Here is a 24,845-nt window from a genome sequence, read left to right as displayed (position 1 = left end):
TGCTGCTCAGTATAAAGGCTACATGCTAATTAGCCTACTCCACTTCTGATGGCCTATAAAAAGACCCCGCCTCTGGAGAACTCCTCTCCTCCGCAATGTGATGATGTCAATGGATCTGTGTGTTTACAGGAGTCAGACTTCCAGTAGGCTAAATGCTGGCTTTATGTCAGAGAGAATGGGATCAGCCATCAGTGTGTCCACGTGGAGGTAGGATTGGGCATTGAGTACCGGTTCCAACTAGGAATCGTTTCAAAAATAATAAATAATTATCCAACTCTTGTAACGGTCCTGTCATGTTTGAATGAAGCCATGACAAAACACAATGTAAAAGCAGTGTTTCCTTTAGGATTTGTTTTAGCAGTGGGGGCAGGTCTGAACACCGACCCCCCCTATTTCTGATACAGTGGGGGGCAGACCTGTTGCTGTGGGGGGCCGCCACGGTCAAATCAACATAGAGGAAACACTGCTGTAACAGACTTAAGATTGTGTGACATATCTTACTCTTGGTCCCTCTAACTGTGCAAAAGCAAAAGAGCCTATAATCTTCCATAAAATTACTGAGGCTGCCATTTTTTTTGCTGATATAAAATGTTATTATGCATTCTTGTGTTGAATCTCAATCATTCTCATATGGGTCACATGATCTACCCACAGACAGTCGGACAGTCAGTGGTCATAAATGCAGTCAATCTGTTATCAAACTGCGTCTTCCCCATCATGTCAGATGAACAGATTTCAGCCGAACCAGCATTTGTGTGTGTGTATGTGTGTGTGTATGTGTGTGTGTGTGTGTTTATTTGTTTGTTATCAGCAAATCTAGATCAGTCCAGACTGATGCTCTGGCCCTTCAGGCTTGGTTTCCATAGTAACGTGTGTGTGTGTGTGTGTGTGTGTGTGTGTGTGTGTGTGTGTGTTTGAGATTTCAGATAATATATGAACTGGGGGTAAGGCACACTTTAACGCTGTGTCTACCACAGCTCGAGCTGATGCACTTTTATTGATGTCATATTTTATGAACCTATACACATTCACAAAGAGAAAGAAGAAAAGAATCTTTGCCACACATGTTTCTCTGCTCATGTATGTGCTGTGTATATTCTGTTGTCCTGCAGGTGTTCTGTAGAATGTTTGACTGCCTGCAGGGGGCGCCACAGGTGGAGGTAGGTGTGACAGCATGGAGTGGAGTCCTAACACCTGAACGCTGATGTGTGTCAACACATATTTTAATACAGTCTCATTTGATAGTGATTCAAATAGTGTATCAGTAGAGATTGGACATTAAAAATAAGGTATGCATTCATTCCAAAGACATGAGAACTGAAAGTATTGACACAGCTTTAGACTGAAGCCATGATGGACATACTGGAGATATCGTGAGCTATAGTAGTGTCACTCACTGGTTGACATAAAGAAACAGTGCAACATTTTTAAAGTGCACTTGTTCACTCTTTAGCCAGAGCCCGATGATAGATGTCAGTTTTGCCACCCTGTGGCCCAGACATGTTAGAAATCTGTCATGTTAGTTTAAATTTTGATGCTGTCCACACATTTAAAAAAGAAGTTAGAGATTGTAAGACTATATTAGGATCAAAAGTAGATTCATGAACTATGAGACATGTTCTATACACAATTAGCATAAGAATGTCACAGCAGACATTAAACATTATAATGAAGCAACCCAACCCAACGGTTTGGTCCACACTGTTACTTTACTGCTTGGAGTGCTGATCAGTGTTGAAGCCGCTGAATGAGACTGCATACTGTGTGGATTGCTGCTGCATGTATCTCTTAAACTCTATATCTATGTGAACTAATATGCAGGCACGACATATTCATTGAGCTGGTTTCTCTCACTTTATAATGGCCTGCGCATATTCTTCCCATAGTTGGCAGCCAATGATGTGAAGTAGCTATTAGTATATTAGTATCAAACCAAGTTTAGGCTCATTTAAAATGCAAGTGTTTTTTCGAAGTACACGGCTGGCCCAGTTTTAGAGATTCGAAGAATGGGACGAAGAAGTGCTCGATGTTCAGATGCTTTTGATCTTCCAGCTGGATGGTTCTGCCTGATTGTGGCACCAGAGTCAGGAGGTGACCATAGACTGTACATTAAGACGGACGGCTTGACAGCTCCCCAAAAGTGAAGCCAAAACATTTAGTATTTAATATATTCTCAGCCAAGTACCCCCTGAACAGCGCAAATCTTAGAAAAAACCCTATACAAAGAGGTACAATACAGCGCTGCACCTATTTAAGCTAAACAACAACCTTGTAACTGAAAAACACTTAAATACTAGCCTTCTTTTAAAATATTTAGAATCCATCACTAAATGTATTCCTTATTTTAGTATACAGTAAATATTTAAGGAATTATGCATTAAGAAAATTTCCCGTACCCCCTGCAGTACTCCAACGTACCCCAAAGCGTGCGAGTACCACCATTTGAGAAACACATGAGTTATTTGATGCTATAGAAACAGGCTTAAACATCTCATTTGACAGCTGGGATTGAGTTGCGATTGGTCGGCTGGGTGTATGGGTGGGCCTTGGATACCGCGGCTCCACCACCCGATCATTACTGCACTCCACTTTCGAAAATTTTGGCCTCGCTTTTATACAGTGGGATGAAGTGGAGATGTGTCGTCCATATTTTTTTACCAGTGTATCTCTGTGTGTACTTCGTCCACAGCAATCCCACCAATCGGTCCCAAAACCTCCCAGTTAGAGAGGAAATGCCCTAAACATATTCTTTGTAAATATTTACAATCATTCCCCGAAGGAACCAAGCAGGTATGACTTGATGCACCATCCACATTTAAATTTTCTTCAAAACTTTTTCTTACATTTTCAGCGTGTAACTTGTTAGCTTGGAGATTGTTGTTAGAAAATGGCAACACACACAGAGAGAGTGGCAGGTCAGGCTTTATCCTGGAAATGTTCTTCCGTTGATCCAGACTAGGGCTGCACGATATGAGGTTGACTGATATTGTGATTGTGATATGATTCACGATATTGGAGGAAATGATAATTTTTGTATAATTATTCCCGTTTTCATTGAAAAATATCCAAATAATTTTTTTTTTAATGATTATAGTGTGATTTTTTTGTGAGATTCTGTACCAAACAAAGATGTCTGTAGAATAGGATTAGTAGGCCGGGACATCTCTGCAGCACCACAATACTTAATTCAGAATGGTTTGACACAAATTTGCCAAATATTGCGCCCCCACCTGCGATTTGGATATTCATATTGCAAATTTGATAAAATTGTGATTAATTATGCAGCCCTAATCCAGACTACATTGTGGGTAACTGAGGGAAACCCATCTTGACAATGTGCTGTGTGGCTCTGCATTTCAAACAAGCTCATTGGTTGATCCAACTTTCTGTACACTGGACACAGTAATGTCATAAAAGACATGATATAATATGAGAAAAAGAAGACAGTTGGTTGTAGAAGTAATTTAAGAAGAAGCAATGCTTTACTTCCGTTTATTGTGCTGGCTGCAGAAGAGGCAGCCATGTACATCCAGAGGATGGTGTGTGACACAGGAAGGTGACTGGGTCCATGCTCGACACATCCCATAGGCTGCTCCCTGTAGCGGCTGTCGTTTTGCTTCACTGTCAAAGAGCTGATTGTCTGACACAGTAGAACAAAGTGCTGCTTCTGGCGTGACTGATCCTCCACTCTTGTCAGTCTGTGAGCATCAGTTCAGTATAATCACCAGTAGGGGTGGTAAGGTGGGACTTTTTAATAAAACAACATTCTTTTGGTAACTTTTTTGATACTTGGCAGTGTTTGATTTGCTACAGACACAGTTACTGTCTGTACCAAAAGGTATTGAGGTTTGATACTCCCTTCCATCACATATTCAGTTACATGCCTGGATCACACACACGTAGTGTCCGTCACACTGCGTCCCATCAGAGTGCGACTGACACTCCACTGTAAAGACAGTGTGTCTGTCTCTTCAATAGGCAATCCAGTGTGTTTTGTCTTCTTTATGTCACACTGACAGGGTGGCATTCATGCCACAGTTTTATGATAATGGCCCCGACAGCTCTGAATGGCTGTTACTGTGCAGTGAATAGCATGCATTCACACGTTGCAGGCCCATATTGAAAGAGATTACCAGCTGATAAAGACTGTTGACCTCCAGGATGGAGGCATGAGAGACACAACTGCACAAGCCTTTTGTACAAAAGCTTCTTTTATGATTTCACTTGAATGTTCTTCTTTTTATTATATTTTTTTCAGTTCTGATGTGGCTCTTCTTATCGTCAGTTTGTGACAAAGTGTTAACTTCTTGTGTGTGTGTGTGTGTGTGTGTGTGTGTGTGTGTGTGTGTGTGAGAGGTCTAATCAACCCGTCACATCATTTTTTGTGCCTGACCCCTGACCTCGCCAAACTCTGACATCACACTGACATAGGGATTGTTTGTGCAAAACCCCCTTCACTCACTCCCTCTCTATGTACATGCATGCATGTGCGTGTGTGCACATGGATGAACCCTCACTCTGAACTTTCCCAACCCCCTCTTTTAGCAGGAAGTCTGTCTGACTTCAGACTTCTCTGGGCTGTCCTGATCATTTCAAACATGTTTGACAACACACAGCCCACCACACAGCCAAAAAACTGCCCAACACACAACCAGCACACTGCCCAACACACAGTCAACACACAGCCAACACACAGCCAACACACAGCCAACACACAGTCAACACACAGCCAACACACAGCCAACACACAGCCCAACACACAACCAGTGCACAACCAACACACAGTCAACACACAGCCAACACACAACCCAACACACAGCCCAACACACAGCCAACACACGGACAACACAGAGACAACAGAGACAACACACAGTCAACACACAGCCCAACACACAGCCCAACACACAGCCCAACACACAGCCCAACACACAACCAACACACAGACAACACACAGCCCAACACACAGACAACACACAGCCTAACACACAGCGTATGGAAAGAATAAACTTTAGTATGGCGGGAATCTCATGATGCAAGTCTTGAAATTAAACAGACTGTAACCAAGTTGTTTTCTACATCTGATCAGAGATGGCTGTTTTAAATGCTACAGTGTTCATTGGTTGGCCCGTTTGCTAACGTTAGTTGTATGATGGAATACGATGTTATTCATCCTTCATCTTGCAAAGCTAATAATTAAGTTATTGGATCCATAATGCACCAAAGGCTTGCCTTCTTTGAAGAGGAAGTGCAGATAGTGGTGTGCCAGTGTGCTGCAATGTGCTCTCATGGTTTAATTCTGCCATTTCTGGTACGTCAACATAAAGTTATTAACCAATTAATTACTATGTGACATGTAAGAACAACTGGCTGTAGTAATGATGTTAGTACATTTGTAGAGATTTTGTTTTTACTCAGACTTAAAGGTAATTTTTTCTGCTGCTCATTTAAAAAAAAATCCCATTTACTTTTATTCATAAAACATAAAAAAAAAAAACATTGAGAAAGTCAAGTGAGGACATTTTATAGCCACTCAGAAACCAGATTCAGAGCATGACAGTAAAACATCCTCATTTATCCCTGTGGGCAAATTGGTGGGTGTGTGTGTGTGTGTGTGTGTGTGTGTGTGTGTGTGTGTGTGTGTGTGTGTGTGTGTGTGTGTGTGTGTGTGTGTGTGTGTGTGTGTGTGTGTGTGTGTGTGTGTGTGTGTGTGTGTGTGTGTGTGTGTGTGTGTGTGTGTTCCATATTCCATTTTACACACACATCTCTAAAATCTGTTGTTTCCTACTGCAGTAAGAAGTGATCTGTGCAGTTTACAGAAGTTAGGGTCTGCATATGGTTTTAGACAGTGAAGATGAAATAAGATGCTGATCACAAACTGTAGCATCACACACACGCACACACACACAAGCAAACAATAGAAATTTAGTATTAAAAATCACTGACTCACCACACACGACATCACAGGAAATGAGCTTCATATCGGGACAAACACAAATTCTATTATGCCTGTGTGTGTGTGTGTATGTGTGTTGTGTGTGTGTGTATGTGTGTGCGTGTGACTGTGTGTGTCTGTGTGTGTGTGTGTGTGACTGTGTGTGTGTATGTGTGTGTGTGTGTGTTATACAATGATCTTCTGTCCCGTCACTACTGCTTGTGGTGAATTAAAAATAGCCGCCCTGAGATAATGTTTGGCCTCAGGTATTAGCACCAAATGTCACAGTTATTAGGATTTTTGTGAAACACGTGCACAGCTCTGCCTGCATGCGTCACAGTTGTCAGGTAGAAACCTTGTACCTCCAAAGTGTCAGCTTCACAAAAACAACAGCCTTGTTTCATTTCCTTGGTTTGAAATGTGTTTTAGGTCAGAGCTAAAGGCTTCTATGAGCCCGGGCGGGTTGGAAATGGTCATCAGCCTGTGGAGATAGCGTTAGTTCGTGAACATCACAGAAATCGTTCAACAAGGTTTCACCCAAGAGCAGCCATTAGTGTTTTGTGCTCGGGGCTGAGGGAGATCACTTGCTGTTATAATAAGCTGCCTAAATAATGAAGACACACACGCACACACACACGCACTCCAAGCTCCACAGTTAGTGTGTGTCAGCCGCCGGACCAGAGCCGAGAGCTGACAGGGGTTAATGAAGTTATTAACCATGAGAATGGAGGAAGAGTGAAGCGAGAAGACGAGATGCTCATCCTCACACACTGTCATTCATCTGATTCTACTTTTAAATTAAATGAGATTGAATCCACACTGGAGTGAAGGGCTGGGATGCAGAAGAACAAGAGGAATTCATTTATTTCAGTCACGCAACTTAGTCAAGAAAGAGTCAGGAAAGAGCAACACATAGAAAGATCTGGAACAAAATCTGGAAATTTAGAAAGACAGGGATGCCTTTAGTCCTTAGTTGTGATCACGCTGATGTCTGTTCAAGTAGTCATTTTTTGATTTGGTTTTATTATTTGATGCTATAAAAACGTCATGATTGACAGCCAGGATTGACTCGCTGTTGGTCGGCTGGGTGTATGGGTACTGCACAGTTACTGCAAGATGGCAGTGCCCGTAACCCGGGAGATTTACACTTCACTTTTGTACAGCGGGAGTAATTAGATTGTGAGTTATTGTATTATTGTGAGTTATTGTTATTTCATTTTGAATAAATCATTAAAATTTGACCACATGGCCTTAGCAATAAACAAGGCGTTCTTTAATGTCTTTAATGTTTAATGGACTGTTGTTTTTTTATATCTCTATTTTAAAGCATAGGTTCAGGTACCGTTTAGGCACCTGCACCGTTTTAGAAGTACTGTTTTAGCACCGGTATCGGGACAAATCCAAATGGTACCCGACCCTAATCATAGCTGCTTGGTTGTCCATTTTCACCAGACCCCAGAGGGAAAACAAGGTTTTCTGGGAATCATGGACTAGGGTTGCACAATATTAACAAAATGTGATATTGGGATATCTATTATAAATAATGTGATATCAATATTAATTTTGATATTTTTAAACATTATGTAAAATTACAAAAGTTATGGGAAAATGCATCCAAATAGATTCATAACAAAACAAAAAAAACAAGTTTCTTACAACACAAGGTTTATTTCAACTAACGGTCATATTGGACTGGTCCAACATGAATAAATAATACCATGTCTACAGAACAGGACATGTTCTACTGGTTGGACAGTATCAAATATATAAATAAAGAGAACAGGACATGTTCTATTGGTTGGACAGTATCAAATACATAAATAAAGAGAACAGGACAGGTTCTATTGGTTGGACAGTATCAAATACATAAATAAAGAGAACAGGACATGTTCTATTGGTTGGACAGTATCAAATATATAAATAAAGAGAACAGGACACAACTTTTCTTTAGCTTTTCTGCTTTGTTCTGAGTTTTGTTGCTCCATAGGGTTTGTCACGTAGTGGTCCCGTGCGCTGACGTGCACTAACATGTGCGAGTGACACGGTAACTGGCCGATGAAATGATGATCATTATGGCGTTTGAAGTGGGCTCTAAATCGAACAAAACTAAGCCACACAGCCAACGGATGGGAAGCCGCGCTCTATGGAGCTAAATCAGGGCCAAATGTTTTGTTAATTTGAAAAAATATATATATAGTTCAAAACATAAAGCTTGAAATTGAAAATTTAAGTTTTAAGCAAAACTTGGAAAAAATAAAAACATGTATTAAAACTAAAAATAAGTGTACCAATTTTTCTTTCAGTTTGAATAAAATATAGATTAAATTCTGGAATTATTTTGAATAAATTTTCATTTTTCACTTTTATATTTGTTTTCAGTTCCACATTTCCTGTTTTCAGATTCAAAACTTTTTTTTTTTTACAGCTTCAAATCTTTTTTTTTCGGTTTCAGATCTGTTTTTCACTTTCAGATCATTTTTTTTCGGTTTGAGACTTTTGGCCCTTATTTTGCGTAGGGGGCGTGGCTTCAACTCAGAGGGGCGTGGCATTATGAGTGACAGCCTATCAAAGAAGGCAGAAGACTCCTCTGTCATGTTGCCTTCAGGAAATGGTGTTACTGTGAGAACTATGACTGAATGCTTTCTATCCACTCTATACACATGTGATTTTTACTTAAACTGATGCCAGTGACAAAGTTCCATTTAAAAAATTGTTTTGGACAACACATGGTACCAATTACACCATAAGAGCAATAAACTGTGCCAGATTGTGCAGTTCAGCAGGAACAATGACCTCTCCCCCTTCCATGTATGACTTTAGCACCACAGTATTCACTGGCACCAGCCCACAGGTAGGACATGTGAAAGATATTAGCATTTTTGAATAGATACTTTGCGATGTTATCCCCGCAGTGGCATTTTTTTTTGTGATTAACACATGAAGGGAAAATAGGTGGACAGCTGGACAAAGCTGGCAATCAAGCATCGCTAGCACTAAAGTTAGCATTAACTAACGTTAGCTTCACACTAGCTGGTGTTTTTACCATAATTTCAGTGTCCAGCTAAAGTTTTTTTTACTTTAACGTGTAGTGGTCTTTGTTAACCTCTGTTTATCAGAATGACCATAACTCGACAGTGGCTGCAGTGAAGAAGGTCTCTTTTTATAGAGTAGACAAATATAACTTTACATTAATGCTCTGGCCTGATAAATTACGTTTTACACTATAACGTTACATGTAACAGCATGACAGTTATGCCTTACAAAATATGCCAAGTGGGCAAACTTTGAAGGCTTCTACCACAGCCTAACTTAAGTATCAGAATACACTAACTTGTCTTTTTGTATTTGTATGTCTTACTGTCTTTTTTCTGGACCGTGTGTGTCCGTAATAAAAGCTTTGATTGATTGATTAACAAAGCGGACCAGGACAAGTTATGTTGTTTAAACTAACCATGAAAAGGTAACACTAGCAATGTTAGTTATCTATAATGTTTTACATTTATAAGGCTGTACGGCTGCAGGCAGCTACTGTCGAGTTATGGTCATTCTGACAAACAGAGGTTAACAAAGACCACTACACGTTAAAGTCAAAAAACTTGAGCTGGACACTGACATTAGTGTAAAAACACCAGCTAGTGTGAAGCTAACGTTAGTGCTAGCGATGCATCATTTCCAGCTGTCCACCTATTTTCCCTTTATGTGTTAATGACAAAAAAATGCCACTGCGGGGATAATGTCCCAAAGTATCTATTCAAAAAGGCTAATATGTTTCACATGTCTTACCTGTGGGCTGCGCCAGCATGTTGCCTTGGCGGAGCGGATGCTATGCTGACTGCCGAGTGAATACTGTGGTGCTACATTCAAAGTCGTATATGGAAGTAGGAGAAGTCATTGTTCCTGCCGAACTGCACAATCTGGCACAGTTTATTGCTCTTATAGTGTAATTGGTACCATGTGTTGTCCAAAACAATTTTTTAAATGGATCTTTGTCACTGGCATCACTTTGTTAAGTAAAAATCACATGTATATAGTGGATAGAAAGCATTCAGTCATAGTTCTCACAGTAACACCATTTCCTGAAGGCAACATGACAGAGGAGTCTTCTGCCTTCTTTGTTAGGCTGTCACTCATAATGCCACGCCCCTCTAAGTTGAAGCCACGCCCCCTACGCAAAATCAGGGCCAAAAGTCTGAAACCGAAAAAAAAAGATCTGAAAGTGAAAAACAGATCTGAAACCGAAAAAAAAAAAGATTTGAAAAAAAAAAAAAAAAAAAGATTTGAAGCCGTAAAAAAATAAGTTTTGAATCTGAAAACATGAAATGTGGAACTGAAAACAAATATAAAAGTGAAAAATGAAAATTTATAATTTATTCAAAATAATTCCAGAATTTAATCTATATTTTATTCAAACTGAAAGAAAAATTGGTACACTTATTTTTAGTTTGAATACATGGTTTTATTTTTTCCAAGTTTTGACCAAAACTTAAATTTTCAATTTCAAGCTTTAGTTTTTCAACTATATATATTTTTTTCAAATTAACAAAACATTTGGCCCTAATTTAGCTCCATACGCTTCACAAAATAAATAAAATATTGCATACTTATTGCAACACTTTCGATATAATATTGCGCAACGTGATATCGCGATAATGATATTGAGTCAATATATCATGCACCCCTGTCATGGACTTGACTGGCTGTGTTGAGCCAGCGCTCCTTACCCTGAACTGAGAGTGGAGACAGAAACGGAGTGTTCATGAAGCCACTTCGCCAATAGAACCATTACCATATTCACGTTCACATTGACCTACATCGCTTAATCCTCAATGACTGTATGTGTGTGTGTGTGTGTGTGTGTGTGTGTGTGTGTGTGTGTGTGTGTGTGTGTGTGTGTGTGTGTGTGTGTGGCATGCACTTGTCATTTATAGGTCAGCGTGACAGAGGCAGTTGTGTAGTGTGGCGGTCAGAGAAGGTAGTGGCCAGGCCGTGGTGTGTGCGTGTGTGTGTGTGTGTGTGTGTGTGTGTGTGTGTGTGTAGGTGTGTGAGGAATGTTCTGCTGGATGGTTGGCATCAGACACAACGTGACTACTGTTGTTCAAATATTAGAGGACAGGCAGGAGGACCAGAGGGCACACAGAAATATTTGGACACCCTACAAATCTTGTTGATCCAGGTTTTTCTGTAGAACCAGTTAACCATTTCCTGGATTGCTCCAGTGCTGCTGGAAATTCCGCCGGATGTCCTTCATTTGGGCCGGATGTCCGTCCCCTTCCTCTTTCTTTGTGTTGGCGTTCTAACCTCCTGTGGATTTGTGAGGACCATGGTTAATTGCTCCTCAGATCTCTGCAGGGTAAATCCAGACAGAGTTTTCTCTCGCACAACTAAAACAACTTTTGAACTGTTTTGAACCAGAGCACGTTTTTCTCCCATACAGGAATGCTGTGTGGACTTGCCAGACCTTCCTCTGCAACGCTATGTTAGGGTTGGGACAGATGCCCCAGCCACGTTTAAGTCCAAAGTCTGGACCCAGAGTTGCTCTGTTGTTGTCATTTTAATTTACAGTATCTCACAAAAGTGAGTACACCCCTCACATTTTAGTAAATATTTCATTATATCTTTTAATGCGACAACACTGAAGAAATTACACTTTGCTACAATGTAAAGTATTAAGTGTCCAGCTTGTATAACAATGTAAATGTGCTGTCCCCTCAAAATTACTCAACACACAGCCATTAATGTCTAAACCGCTGGCAACAAAAGTCAGTCCACCCCTATGTTAAATTCCCATAGAGGCAGGCAGATGTTTATTTTTAAAGGCCAGTTATTTCATGGATCCAGGATACTATCCATCCTGATAACGTTCCCTTGGCCTTTGGAATTAAAATAGCCCCCCCACATCATCACTTACCCTTCACCATACCTAGAGATTATCATGGGGTACTTTCCATAAAATCATCTCTCAGTGCAAATCAAACCAGCTATTAGGCTAACTGAAATAAAAACCATGCCAATCTCTAGGTATGGTGAAGGGTATGTGATGATGTGGGGGGACTATTTTTCCAGCCTTATTTCTTCATTGTAGTTTTCTGAAAAATAGTGTTAAAATCTTCTCTCGATCTCGTGAGCTGGGTGTCTGGTCACACCCCTAGTACACTGTGATCCCCACCGCTCTGTGTTGCCTCTATCTTTTCTATTCCACATTTGATTCAATTTTTACTTTTTCTTGTGTTATTTCACTTTTTTTTCACTTTCCTGTCTGAATATGAATGATAAAATGAGCAGTGCTTATTGGTTATTGATAGTCCATAGAGCACTCCCTAATCAGCGTGTATTGACGTGGTTCCAATGGCCAGTCGATGCACACCTCTGCTTCCTGTTGCAAAACTCTCCCACTGACCCTCAGAGAGTGGGTTCATGACCTGCTGTGTGTGTGTGTGTGTGTGTGTGTGTGTGTGTGTGTGTGTGTGTGTGTGTGTGTGTGTGTGTGTGTGTGTGTGTGTGTGTGTGCGTGCGTGCATGCTGTCTGCGCTTAGGTTCAATCTTTCATGCATCTCATTCTATAAATGCATGCATACATACATACATAAGTTTGTGTGTGTGTGTGTGTTCATTCATTCATGCTAGCTAGCTGGTTACAATGATAAATGTGTGTGTCACATTGTAGTGTTGTCTATACACGTTATTTGTGTGTTTGTCCTCTCTCTGAGACACACTAAGTAACCTTAGTAACCTAAGTAAGTGTGTGTGTGTGTGTGTGTGTGTGTGTGTGTGTGTGTGTGTGTGTGTGTGTGTGTGTGTGTGTGTGTGTGTGTGTGTGTGTGTGTGTGTGTCCAACATCTTCTCTGGGTAGTGCTGTGCAGTTAATGGAATTTTAATCGTGATTACGATTTTGGCTTCTAAATGTCACACAAACAGAGTAATCGAGGAGAACGATAATTTTGCACATGATGTTTTGCAAATAAACTCTTATTTTGTCGAGTGTTAGTCAGCTAAGACTTTCTTTAGTCAAGATCAGCCCTAAACATTTAACTTTCCTATGAATTTCCAATTAAATATACATATTAAGTAATAGAAAACAATTGGACACGTTAAATATAATGGATTACAAGTTTTTTGACATGGGCTTAAAGTGATGGTTCGGAGTAATTTCACCCTAGGGTCCTTTGCACCATGACCTCGAGCCAAACACCCCCCCAGAAGCTTTTTTCACCTGGGTCTAACATTGGGAGAGTTAGCGTAGAGTAGCGTTATCAGCTGAAAAGCTTAGCGCAGGGGCTAATGGATCCACGTTTGTATCTCGTAAATGACCCCACTAATAATGCCCGAAATGATACCAAAGGTCTACACTAGTATATATAGGTTATGTACTCATAAAACGATGGATTGGAAAGTTTGTAAGTACACCAGAAGTTTATGAACACTTGCCTGGTCTCTTCTGCTCTCTGTTGCTGCTGCTGCTGCTGCTGCTACCTGCAGTTAGACGAGTGCTTAGGGCCGTCTACAAATTACTACACCGAAAAGAGATACAACAAAAATATTTATTAATTTAATGATTAAATAAGGTAATGTCTCCAAACTTATCTCAGTTATTACTTGTCTCCTGCTAGTTATACTACAGCACTTACTTTAAAAAAAAAAGTTAAATTAAAAAATAGTTTTGTTGCATCTCTTTTTGGTGTTGTAATTTGTAGACTTCCCTAAGCACTCGTCTCACAGCAGCAACAACAGCAGAGAGCAGAAGAGAGCAGGCAAGTGTTCATAAACTTCTGGTGTACTTACAAACTTTCCAATCCATCGTTTTATGAGTACATAACCTATATGTACTACTGTACTGTTTAGGTTCCATACAACGTATATCCATGCATCCAAGTTATTTTGGGGCAATTTGGTTGAAAGAAACCCATATTTCTCATATAAAAACTTTGAAAACGGGGACAACACAAGGGTTAAGGCAGGGTGACGCAGGACCACCGATCTGAGGCCAGAGACTATTAGAGATGAGGTAATGCTGCCTCACACTCACGTGCACTTCACTGTGTCTGATTCACCAGCACTGGCAGTCTCCCACAGCCAGGGGGAGAGAGAGAAAGGGGGGAGACAGGACAGTGGGAGGGCACAGCTCGTTTGCATGAGAAGAGCTCCTTCGAGCCAATGGCCAGACTGGATACAGGGAATATCAGGATCCAACAGGAAGTGACGTCTCGGGTTACACGCTCCTCCTCTTTTCCTCAGGCAAGAGAGAGAGAGAGAGAGAAAGAGGGAGGGAGATCAAGGGAGAGAGAAGGGGCGAGCGGGGCAGAAGTAAACGGGCCAAGCAGCAGTCTCATTCTTGCTGTGTGAGATCACATAGCGACAGAATGTGTCGGGATCTGCTCCACTCCTGCACACAAGACTGAACGGGACACAAGGACAGACACAGGGAAGGAAAAGGAGGGAGGACACAGGGACATAGGAAGGAAGGAAGGAAGGAGGGCGGAGGAGGAGACCTGGAGTAGTTTTGGGATCTTTTGGGATCTACTCTCGGCAGAGGATCGAGTTGGCAAAGTGTCTCACAGGGGCTGAGCTACAGCCGCCCCACTGCAGCAGGGACAAAATGAACTATCTGGTGAGTGTGTGTGTTGTATGTTTGAGTGTGTGTGAGTGTGTGTGAGTGTGTGTGAGTGTGTGTGAGTGTGTGTTTAAGAAGAAGATTCAAGTGTGTCCATGCTAAATCACTGCCTCTGTGGCACTCTCTGGCTTTATAAGAGTCCTGTGCCTTTTTTGGTGTTTGTCTACTCCTTCATCCCCTGTGGTTCTGTGTGTGTGTGTGTGTGTGTGTGTGTGTTTGTGTGTGTGTGTGTTTTAGCAGGACCTGCTATACCCCAGCTGTGCATGGACTGAGGTGGGGAGGGTGGGGAACTTGAGTATGAAGAAAAGGAAAATGTGAAGGGGGAGGAGAAGGAAGCTGGAGTTAACATTTTCTCTGCGGATTCCTACCTTTTGTTGGCTCTCAGCGGGGAGTGTGTGTGTGTGTGACTTTAAACCCTTTGCGCCCCCCCACACACACACACACACAGGTCGAGGAAACTTCACTGTCCTGTAAAGGAATGTGCAGTGACAAAAAAGGTGATCAAAGTTCCTCCTGTTTTTCCTCGAGTAATCTGTTGTCTTGATTTGTACGGAAAGAGTTTTTTAAGTCAAAGAATTTTCTTTGTTAGGCCATTGAACAGAATAAAATGGAAGCTATATGCTGTAAGAAATAAGTCAAACATGAAAAGATGTGACATTTCTAGGTTGCAAATTTGATGGATTCAGTAAAAGTTTGTGACTGTAATCCTCCTGAGAGCTCACTGCGCATGTTTTCTTTTCAACTTTCTTCCTTGAATGCACCGCTACACAGAATGGGAAAACACAGCACAGGGCCGTCGTCCGGTTTGTGGCAGAAAGAAAGGAGAGAGACAGAGAGAGAGAGAGAGAAAGAGAGAGAGAGAGCTGTGGCCTGTCTTTCTGCTGACTCAGAGGAAAGTGGAGAGAAATGAAGGTTTCATGGCCAGAGGACAGAGGCAGAGAAAAAAATGCTTCAGTAAAACGAGGGCAGAGACAGAGGCAGGACCATGATATGTGCAAGTATCGTGTTGGATATGACATTGATTCAGTAAAACGGAGAGACACGGAGGGGACTGGTTGACTGGAGGAAGAGAATAATGGTGTGGTAAGGAGGGAGAGAAAAGAAAGAAAGAAAAAGGAGCAACAGTCCTTCCCTGCTATTGTTTGAAAGAGGCTTCTGCGTCACTGTTGGCTCACTGCTCATGTCATACCACTGTGTGTGTGTGTGTGTGTGTGTGTGTGTGTGTGTGTGTGTGTGTGTGTGTGTTTAGGGTAACTACACAGTCAGGAATGTGGCAGACAGTGAACTGCTGCGGAGCGGATCGCTGTGTGTGTAAGGAGTAATTACACGGCAGTAACTAGTGTGTAATTAATATAAAATAAGAACTGGGAGGCAGCCGTGTCGAAGCGTTGCCATTGACTGTACAACGCTGCCATGTTGTGTCTGCTCATTCTCGCTGTTTATTCAGACGTAATGTCAATTTTTCACTAATAAATGGCCTCAAAGTAAACGAAGTAAAGCGTTGAGAGTTACATGCATAGCGTCAGAAGCGTTCAACTTGAAAGGAAAGAGGCAGATACAGAAAGAAAAGATTAGTTTGTTTTTTTCCAATTTGTATTAATCTTTTAAAGAAAAGCCGTGTTCCATGGCAACATGTCAGGATCAGGACCTAAAGCCAGGGGCTTACCAATATGATCTGTACGTGTGTTGAATATCAGCTCTGATTGTGTCCATTTCAGGTTAGACTGGAAGTCGTAGGAACCAGAATCTCTCATATGGGCCCTTAACGTCTTTCTATCTTCATTTATTACATTAAATAACTCCTGCTATGACTGTTACAATACAGATTTTAAGAGTGCACTGAAGAAGGGAGCACATGAGGACTGTGATGATGATGATGAATATGACGTCACGTAGCTATTGTACCATGTCCAATATATTTCCAATGGCAACACCCTATTGTACAGTCCTGTCCACTTCATATACCCATATCATAGCATTAAGTTATTTGAAGTAGACAGAGATCTTCTATCTTTTAAGTACTTATGAGTTGGGAGCCAGAAACGTGGTCAAAAAAATGCAAAAAAGACATGACTTTGATAAATATGTCATAAACATCTAGGTGACTTTGATTTTTTTAAAGTTGTCCTATTGGATCCATTGTTGGAGGTAGAGAAGGACATGTTTGGGCCAAGTTATAGTCTGACTCACTAACAAGTCATGGAGGCCTGGCACACGCACGAACGCACGCACGTATTCACACACACACACACACACACACACACACACACACACACACACACACACACACACACACACACACACACATACACACACTGATTAGCTACCCACCCCCATCTACACCAAACCACACACAAACAGATCCACTGAACACAGTCATCTTCCCTGACCCCCCCCTCAGTTAAAGCGCACACAGGTGCCACCCATAAAGTCAGTCAGTCAGTGGAGCAGTGAATCAGCCAACCAGAACACAGGACAGTCAGTCAGTAAAGTTCTGCTCTATATTCTCTCATTTAGACCCTGAACACTGTTTCCACCCAGATCCTGACAGAGTGTCCCAGGACAGAAGCATTAGAGCCCCTATGTGACTCAGACATGTCAGCAGATGTGACTCAGACACAGTCACCTTTGACCCACATACCAGGAGGGTCTGGGACACCGCACAGAGCACCTGAAAAGGCTTTGGAGACGCCGGGATGGACAGTTTTGGGCAACTAAATATCTATGCCTGATGGTCTCTAGAATGTTAGCATGTTAGATGCATAGTTGTGTTCAGGAGGAGGACAGTGGGTAGGACCATATTTATGTGTGTGTCAGATATTTATACTGTCACCAGTGTGAATGTTTGTGGGCTGTGATTTGCATGTCCATGCTGTACCTGAAAGACACCCTTTTTTTGGGATTTTGAATTGATGTATAAAGTACAAAAAAAAAAAATGTCACCCCAAATGGAGCTTTCTCTCCAACAGAGCACTTTTTCTCAACTGCCTGAAAACGCCTTGCCCACATTCGTGTTTGAGATTCCATTAGTGATGTCACTGATGGAGAAAGCCAGCCCAGTTTTTCAGTTGTGCTGCCCATTGGTGCTGCCTGAGCAAGCGCAGCTTGCCCAGTGGCTTGTTTGAAATTGGGTGACCATTCACAATAGAGTGGGCCAGCGGACCAATCATAGCAGGCTGGGTTTTTCAGGAAGGCGGGCCAAGAGCTCAGACAGAGGGCCAGATGTACTAACACTTCCACGCGGCCACTTCAGGCGTATTTGTTTCACAACGTGCATGGCGAGGTATGTTCAAACAGGCCGCACTGAGGTAAAAGCGCAGACTGCCTGTCGCGGGAACTGAAAATGGCAAATTGCGCTTTTCCGTGTCATGCATATGCATTCACGGGAGGATCAAGGGGAAAGTGGGAGTTTCCCATAAAGAGATGGGAGGGGAAGCATAAAATGCGCCTAATTATGTATTGTGCGGTATGTACAAAGAAACGCCCGTGACAGCACGCCTCGATTTTGCGGTGAAAATTCTCCGCCTCTTAAAAGCAGGTGTAAACCAGGAAGCGGGTTTCCTGGCATATGACTCCTGGTGAAATGGAAAGCAGTAATCCAAGCAAGACGTAGGCCAAGGAGACGAGCTGAAACGATTTTTGCCACAAGGATCACACTTTTTCAGTTGAGTGAACACAAAATCATTCAGCGTTACAGTTACTGGAAGAAATCAAAGATGACATTGAATCTCCGACTCAGCGTTCATATTCCATTCCAGCAGTTGTTAAACTCCTCGCTACATTACAAATATTGTCATCAGGATCATTTCAAACAGTCATAGCATCAGCAGTCTGCACTCAGCCGTATCATAGCACCAGGACTTAACGCTTTGCTACAGCGCACTAGTCAATACATACATTTCCCCACCACTAATGCCGAAATAACACGCATCAAGCAGGATTTATTTGACATCGCCCATTCAATTGCGCGTTTAAATGTGCGCAATTTAAGGTATAGTGGGCAGAGAAAGGCGCTGATTACCCGATGAACTGCAGGTTTCGTAAATACAACATAAGCTGAAGTATCGCACCGTGCGCTTTCTGGGGATTGGCCATGGCGCTAATAACGCTACTTTCGCAAATGTACGTACATCTGGCCCTGAGTGTTTCAGACAGAGCAGCTGCAGCAGTATGCATGGGCATAATATGTTTTTTGGACATCAAAGCATGTAAATCTGTTCTAGTAGACTCCGAGATTACAAATATGATGCTGAAAAGAAGTATAATAAGGGCTCTTTAAATAGAGAGAAAAATAAGCAATTTCTGAAAGCTTCATGTCCGTCAGTGTGGACATGGCCAAAACAGGAACATCATTTATTTACGTACATTGATTGATTCATTGATTGATTTTAAGTGCACCACATGGTGCTCAGCTGTTTGGTTCGTAAGCACCAACAACTCAGATGGTCATGGAACAGTTCACGATGTGAACTTGCACAATCTCAACTTCTTATTTTATATAAAATATTTCAGACATTTCTTTCATCGATTATCAATATAGTTGGTGAATGTTGAAGGGTTGACAACTAATCGATTATTCAATGACGTTGCGATTCTTGAATTTCCCCTTGGGGATCAATAAGTATCTATCTATCTCTATCTATCTACCTATCTATCTATCTATCTATCTATCTATCTATCTATCTATCTACACAATCAGCATCTTAACCCTCTTGGCCACCAGGACGCCCAACACTTCTTATGTAACGTAACCACTCCAAACCTACAATGTGTATAAAATGACAATTGTATTGTCACATAACTCTCTCTTGGGTCTGTGAAATCTACCAGATGAATGACCACGGTCACTTTGGACATATCTATATCTACGACGTTCCATTTCCGGGATTGCTCCGGTACTGCTGGAAATTCCGCCAGATGTCCGTTACCTTCCTCTTTCTTTGGGTTGTAATTTTAAACTCCGGTGGATATCTGGGGACTGTGGTGAACTCCTCATATCTCTGCAGGGTGAATCCAATTATATGGTTTAAAGATATCCCAATAAACCACAGCACATTTTTCTCCCATCCCAGGAATGCTGTGTGGACTAGCCAGACCTTCCTCCGCAGCGCTGTGGAGGAAGGTCTGGCAATGCCAGACTACTTTGGACATAAATGCTGCTGTCTTTGAGACACACTGAGATGTGGACCAATGCTGACAGACGAAGCTTTGTCCCGTTGTGGTGACTAATACCCACTGGTCATTACAGAGAGCGCTCCCATGCAAATCAACGAGCGTGAACAATTTACTGTCTTCACTCGTTAATAGGTCAGGAAGTTTTCCCAGAGTTTTTATTGTGTTGTCTTTTGGAATTAGCGTCACGTTTTTCAGTTTTGGATTTGTCTAGAGACTCAGAGAGGCTCAGTTGTCAGGTCATTGTAAGAAAGCTTCCTGGCTAGAATGTCTACTCTTCTGTAGTTCACCTGGGTGTGATCTACAGTCTAAAGATGGAAAGATGGAGGAATTAGAGTTAAATGGAAACCCTTCTGCTGATGTGTAACAAATGAATCAAAGTTCAAAGGTCCTTTTTGACCACTTCTCTAGGGCTGCTCCCTCTTAGTCGATTAGTTGACTAATCGGTCGTTTTGATCTGAGTCAACTTCGATTAGTCACGTTTTATGCTTTTTTTCATGCTGAATTTCCAAGAAACGTACGAGCACATCTCTGGTAAACACAAGAATTAAAGTGGTGCTTTAGCATGACACTTTGCAGAGAAACTCAGACTTACAGATCTGTTGATTAACTCAACTAATCGATTAGTCGATACAATTGAATGAGTGTTAGTCGACTAAGAATTTCTTCAATCGAGCACAGCCCTACGCTTCTCGTGATGTGTTAAAAGTGACCGAAAACTTTGAAAAAGTTATAAAGTGGTAGCCTAGAAATCTAGACGCACCCTATCGGCAGCAAATGTAATTTGCAGCCAGGGTCAGTCTAGCAACTCTCCGTTGGCTTGCGAGCTGGAAAAACCAAAGTTTAGTCAGGCCAATCACGTTGTGTATAGAGTCGGTGGGCGGGGCTTAACATAAGGACGACAGAGTTGCGACGATTCGGCGTGAATTCGCCACTACTTGAAAACAAAGAACATGGCTGCTGCTGCTGCTGCTGCTGCTGGCAAACAGCGTCTTTGGAATCGGCTTTGGCTGCGACTCTGGAAGACTTGGAGTTCAGCTTTTCTTTGAGAAAAGAACAAAGAACGGCACTGAAGTCATTCTTAAAAAAGGAAGATGTGTTCGGAGTTTTGCCGAGCGGATACGGCAAAAGATTAATCTATCAACTATAGCGTTGCTCTGCCTGGTTGTAGATCTATCCTATTGGTGCAGAGGGAATTTGAAAGACAACCGTTTGTCCCGCCCCTCGGATTGAGCCCTGACCAATGGTGAGTTCCCAGACCCAACATCTGGATGTGGGTCTGGCTTGTCAGGCTAATAAAGTGGGCCTTTTAGCTTAGATTATTTTAAGACTCTGTTCCCAAAGATCAGATATAAACTTTTGTACCAAACTGCAATGTTTGGCTGATATAACAGTGGCCAGATTTACCAGAAAAAAACTGCAGCTTAGGATGGAAATATCAGCTTTTATTTAATGATTTGCATATTTAGCAAATAAGCAAAGTGGAAACACAAATGGTAGATTCAGCGGGGAAGTTTTGCTACTGTGTGGGAGTCTGGGTCTGGAGAGATTTGCATGCTAGGTGATGGAAAATCTTTACAAATACCACAAAACCACCTTCATCTCTAAATCTAAGCAGGCGCAAAACAATTTATTCAAGATCGCTTGAGTTGTTACATGTTGTGGCTCAATGTTCCCTTATTTCTCAGGCTTGGGGAACATGCTCAGCATAAGTGTACCTTAAGGGTTAAGTGATTTGACACTTCACTTCAGTCCAGTGAGGATTAAACTCAATTCCGGCTGGAAACTCTAAGTTGTTGTACCTCTTAAACTGGCCAACATCTAAGAGTATTCAGTATATACCTGTATCTTCATAGTACAGTTAGCAGACAACAACAAGCTATGAATCACTGGATGTTTTTCCCCTCCGCTCAGTGCTGAATCATAGAGTCAACACTGCAGTCTCAGCTGCAGCTTTCCCAACACATTTATGTGAGTGATCAAAGTGTCACAGTTCGCCAGTGGGGAGATTTATGCCCCTGTTTTTGTGAAACCATTTTCAGTTATACACCTTTTGGTCTGTTGTTTTCCCCGAGCATTTCTCTGGAGGTGTAGCGTTCCAGAATATTGATGAATGCTTTTCATGCAGCTCCATGACACTGTGGTTTTGAGCTTCTGTGTTTTGTGCGTTGAACCTGAACTTCATTAGAAGTATGGTTTGGGCAGGGAAATAAAGACTGTAATCTGTCTGCCACTGACACACACACACACACACACACACACACACACACTCAGTGATCACAGTTTAGCTCAAGTCTTTGCTACCTGTATAAGTGCAGGTTAGTAAAGCCCTTAAACACAGAGGTGTGTGTTTGTGTGTTTGTGTGTTTGTGTGTGTGTGTGTGTGTGTGTGTGTGTGTGTGTGTTTGTGTGTTTGGGAGCTATTCATAAGTTCCTACCAGGGTTGTCTGTCAACAGGTTAAGCAACACTCAGGCCACGCCTCCGCGAGCTCCTCCTGTGCTCCGGGCTACACAATCCCTGCTGTTGTTCCTGCTGTTAGTCATGGCCTGAAGGCAGGAATTCTTCAGCTGGGATCATCACTTGTTAAAGCAGCAGCAGTGAGCAGGGCACCTAAAACTGGGGCTGTTTGGAAAAGCTAGATTTTGTTGTAGTTTTTAGCACCAAGGGGTGCAAAAAAGGATCCATTACATCAGTGTCTATTTATAATTTGACATAGTTATAGTGTGAACCTTAAAGGTCCCATATCATGCTCATTTTCAGATTCATTCTTGTATTTTGGGTTTTTACTATGACATGTTTACATGCTTTAATGTTCAAAAACACTTTATTTTCCCCCTTCTGTCTGTCTGAATGTACCTGTATTCTTCCTCTGTCTGAAACGCTCCGTTTTAGCGCCTGTCTCTTTAAGCCCCTCTACTGTCTGCTCTGAATGGTCAATGTTTCTGGGTATAAGTCATTGCAGCTGGGGAATGACTCATATATACTTATATATAGCCTGACGGCTCATTTAATGGCACATAGCCTGACGGCTCATTAATGGCACAGTTTCTGAATACGGGCTGTGTGTATTTCTCTGATTGAGCGTTTTGATACCTTCACAGTATTTATCTAGCACCTCCACCTGCTTCATAATCAAAGAAGACATGGACATCTTATTTTTTACTATATGGGACTTTTAAAAATGAAAGAGGGCTCGTCAGAAAGCACCATTAGGGCCTTCAGGGACCATTTGGAAAGAGTCGCCTTACTGAAAAACTATGAATTTACAGAAAAAACATTGACAACATTTACCAATATTGGTAAAGCTCTAAAGCAGGGGGGTCAAACATACGGCCTGTGGGGCAGAACTGGCCCGCCAAAAGGCCCACTGGATGACTTTGCAAAGTGTGAAAATTGCAGAGAAGTAATTAATTCCATTTCCAAATTTACCACTTCATTCTCAGAGAATATCTGAGTTCTTTTTCCATGAATTTACGACTTTAATCTTAGAAATTCTAGAGTTTTTTCTCTGAATATTACCCCTCCTCCTTTCCTACATTGGGCCATAAAACGCTGTTGTAGCAGAAGCAACTTGCGTTTGCCAACATCAAACTGACAAGAAACTCTGGCAGATAAAGTTTCTGATCTTTCTGGAATGGTTTACTGGTCTGGCCCACTTGAGATCAAATTAGGGGTATGTGGCCCAGGAACTAAAATGAGATTGACGCCCCTGCAAGTCCCTGAAAACTACAATTCCCATGATACAACTCAGTAGTTTCTTACCTAAGGGTTGGGGTATGCTCCAACAGAATTAGTTTGTAAGACTGAACATGTCGGAGGTGTTTATAGTTTTTCCGAATGGTCCCTGACGGAAGTGGAGGCACAGGAAGCGTTCAAACCCAGCTTACTTTCTCACCCCCACACACCTGGCCAATCACAGCATAAAATGAAGTGTAAAGTTGGATTGTTCCAGAAATGTTCGGACACATCATCATCAGGGTTATTCAGAGCCACAGAAGAGGTTTGAGGAGCGTTTAATTATTCTCCTTCAATTTCATGCATTCAGAATTCACAGCACTAAGGTTTACCTCCGAGCTCTATTTTGGACCACAGAACATTACAGCACATCAGTGCTCCCACACAGCAGTGAGTATTATGATGGGTGACTAATAGAGAGCCCTGTCCATGGAGCCTACTCTGAGTACATGCTCTAAGCGTCAGTGTCCTGGCCGCAGGATTCTCTCTGCCGCTCTACGGATCAGCTGCACTCACAACTCTTTCTCAACAACAGTCTGACGTGCCAGGTCAGGAAGAGAGGGAGGGGTGGAAGGGTAGGACCGACTGAAGGACAGACTGAAGGAGAAAGAGGTGGAGGCTAGGAGAGGGAGAGAAAGAGGGGGGGAACGGATTGCCATGCTTTGTTGCTGTGTGTATGTGGTGACACCTCTGGAATGTGAGGTAATAGGAGAGTTGTGTGTTTGTATGTGGAGATTGTGGAATGCTGTAGTAAGTGTGTGTGTATGTGTTTGTATGTGTGTGTGTGTGTGTGTGTGTGTGTGTGTGTGAGAGAGGGGGGGGGGGCGAGACAGGCTCAGACTCGCTTCAGCAATAGCAGGGATACTGAAAAACACACACACCTCAGCTATGCAATGATACACAGTCAAAGGACACAGGGGGCAAGTTACTGGAACACGGAAATGTAGTTAAATCCCACAGAAGTTCATTTCAAATTCTAGTGGATGTGTCCAAAGATACTAGATGGGACTTAAATGATGCTCAACAGATCTGGGATATTACCTTTACACTGTAAATAAAATGGTGCAGCTATGAAAACATTGAGTATGTCACTCTGTGAAACTTAAATAGCTTCAAATGAAGAGCTGATACACTATATATATATATATATATATATATACACACACCTGTATATGACCTGTTACTGTCAGGCAGAGCGGAACAGTTCACTTTCAAGTGGTAAACTGTCTGTTTATATGAAACTATCTTATATATAGTGTAAGTCAAGCAAAAATGTCAAACGTCTGGTTGCAGCGTGAGGATCGTTTTGTTTTTTTGCCATTTAAAGCAGGCGCTACATTAATTCCTCCTTTTATTTTTTACGATTCACTTTGTCACTTAAAACATTAGGTCTGACA

The 24,845-nt window shown here is 41.9% G+C and overlaps 1 protein-coding gene across 3 annotated transcripts in view; it reads left to right on the top strand.

Annotated features, from left to right (window-relative positions):
- bcar1 (BCAR1 scaffold protein, Cas family member) overlaps positions 1–24,845 on the top strand; it is an 88,911-nt gene that overhangs the window by 30,585 nt on the left and 33,481 nt on the right. The window contains exon 2 of one of the 3 annotated variants that reach the window (XM_028586376.1): positions 1,113–1,160. The exons of 1 other annotated variant lie outside the window; for it this stretch is intronic. In XM_028586376.1, coding sequence (XP_028442177.1) covers positions 1,113–1,160 — 48 coding nt within the window. Of the gene's footprint in view, positions 1–1,112; positions 1,161–14,200; positions 14,538–24,845 lie in introns of those variants that run through there. One more of the 3 variants, XM_028586377.1, reaches the window with a different exon arrangement.

This window comes from Perca flavescens, chromosome 8, assembly GCF_004354835.1.
Source record: "Perca flavescens isolate YP-PL-M2 chromosome 8, PFLA_1.0, whole genome shotgun sequence".
Classification (NCBI taxonomy): domain Eukaryota; kingdom Metazoa; phylum Chordata; class Actinopteri; order Perciformes; family Percidae; genus Perca; species Perca flavescens.
This window is presented reverse-complemented; position numbering and strand designations above follow the sequence as displayed.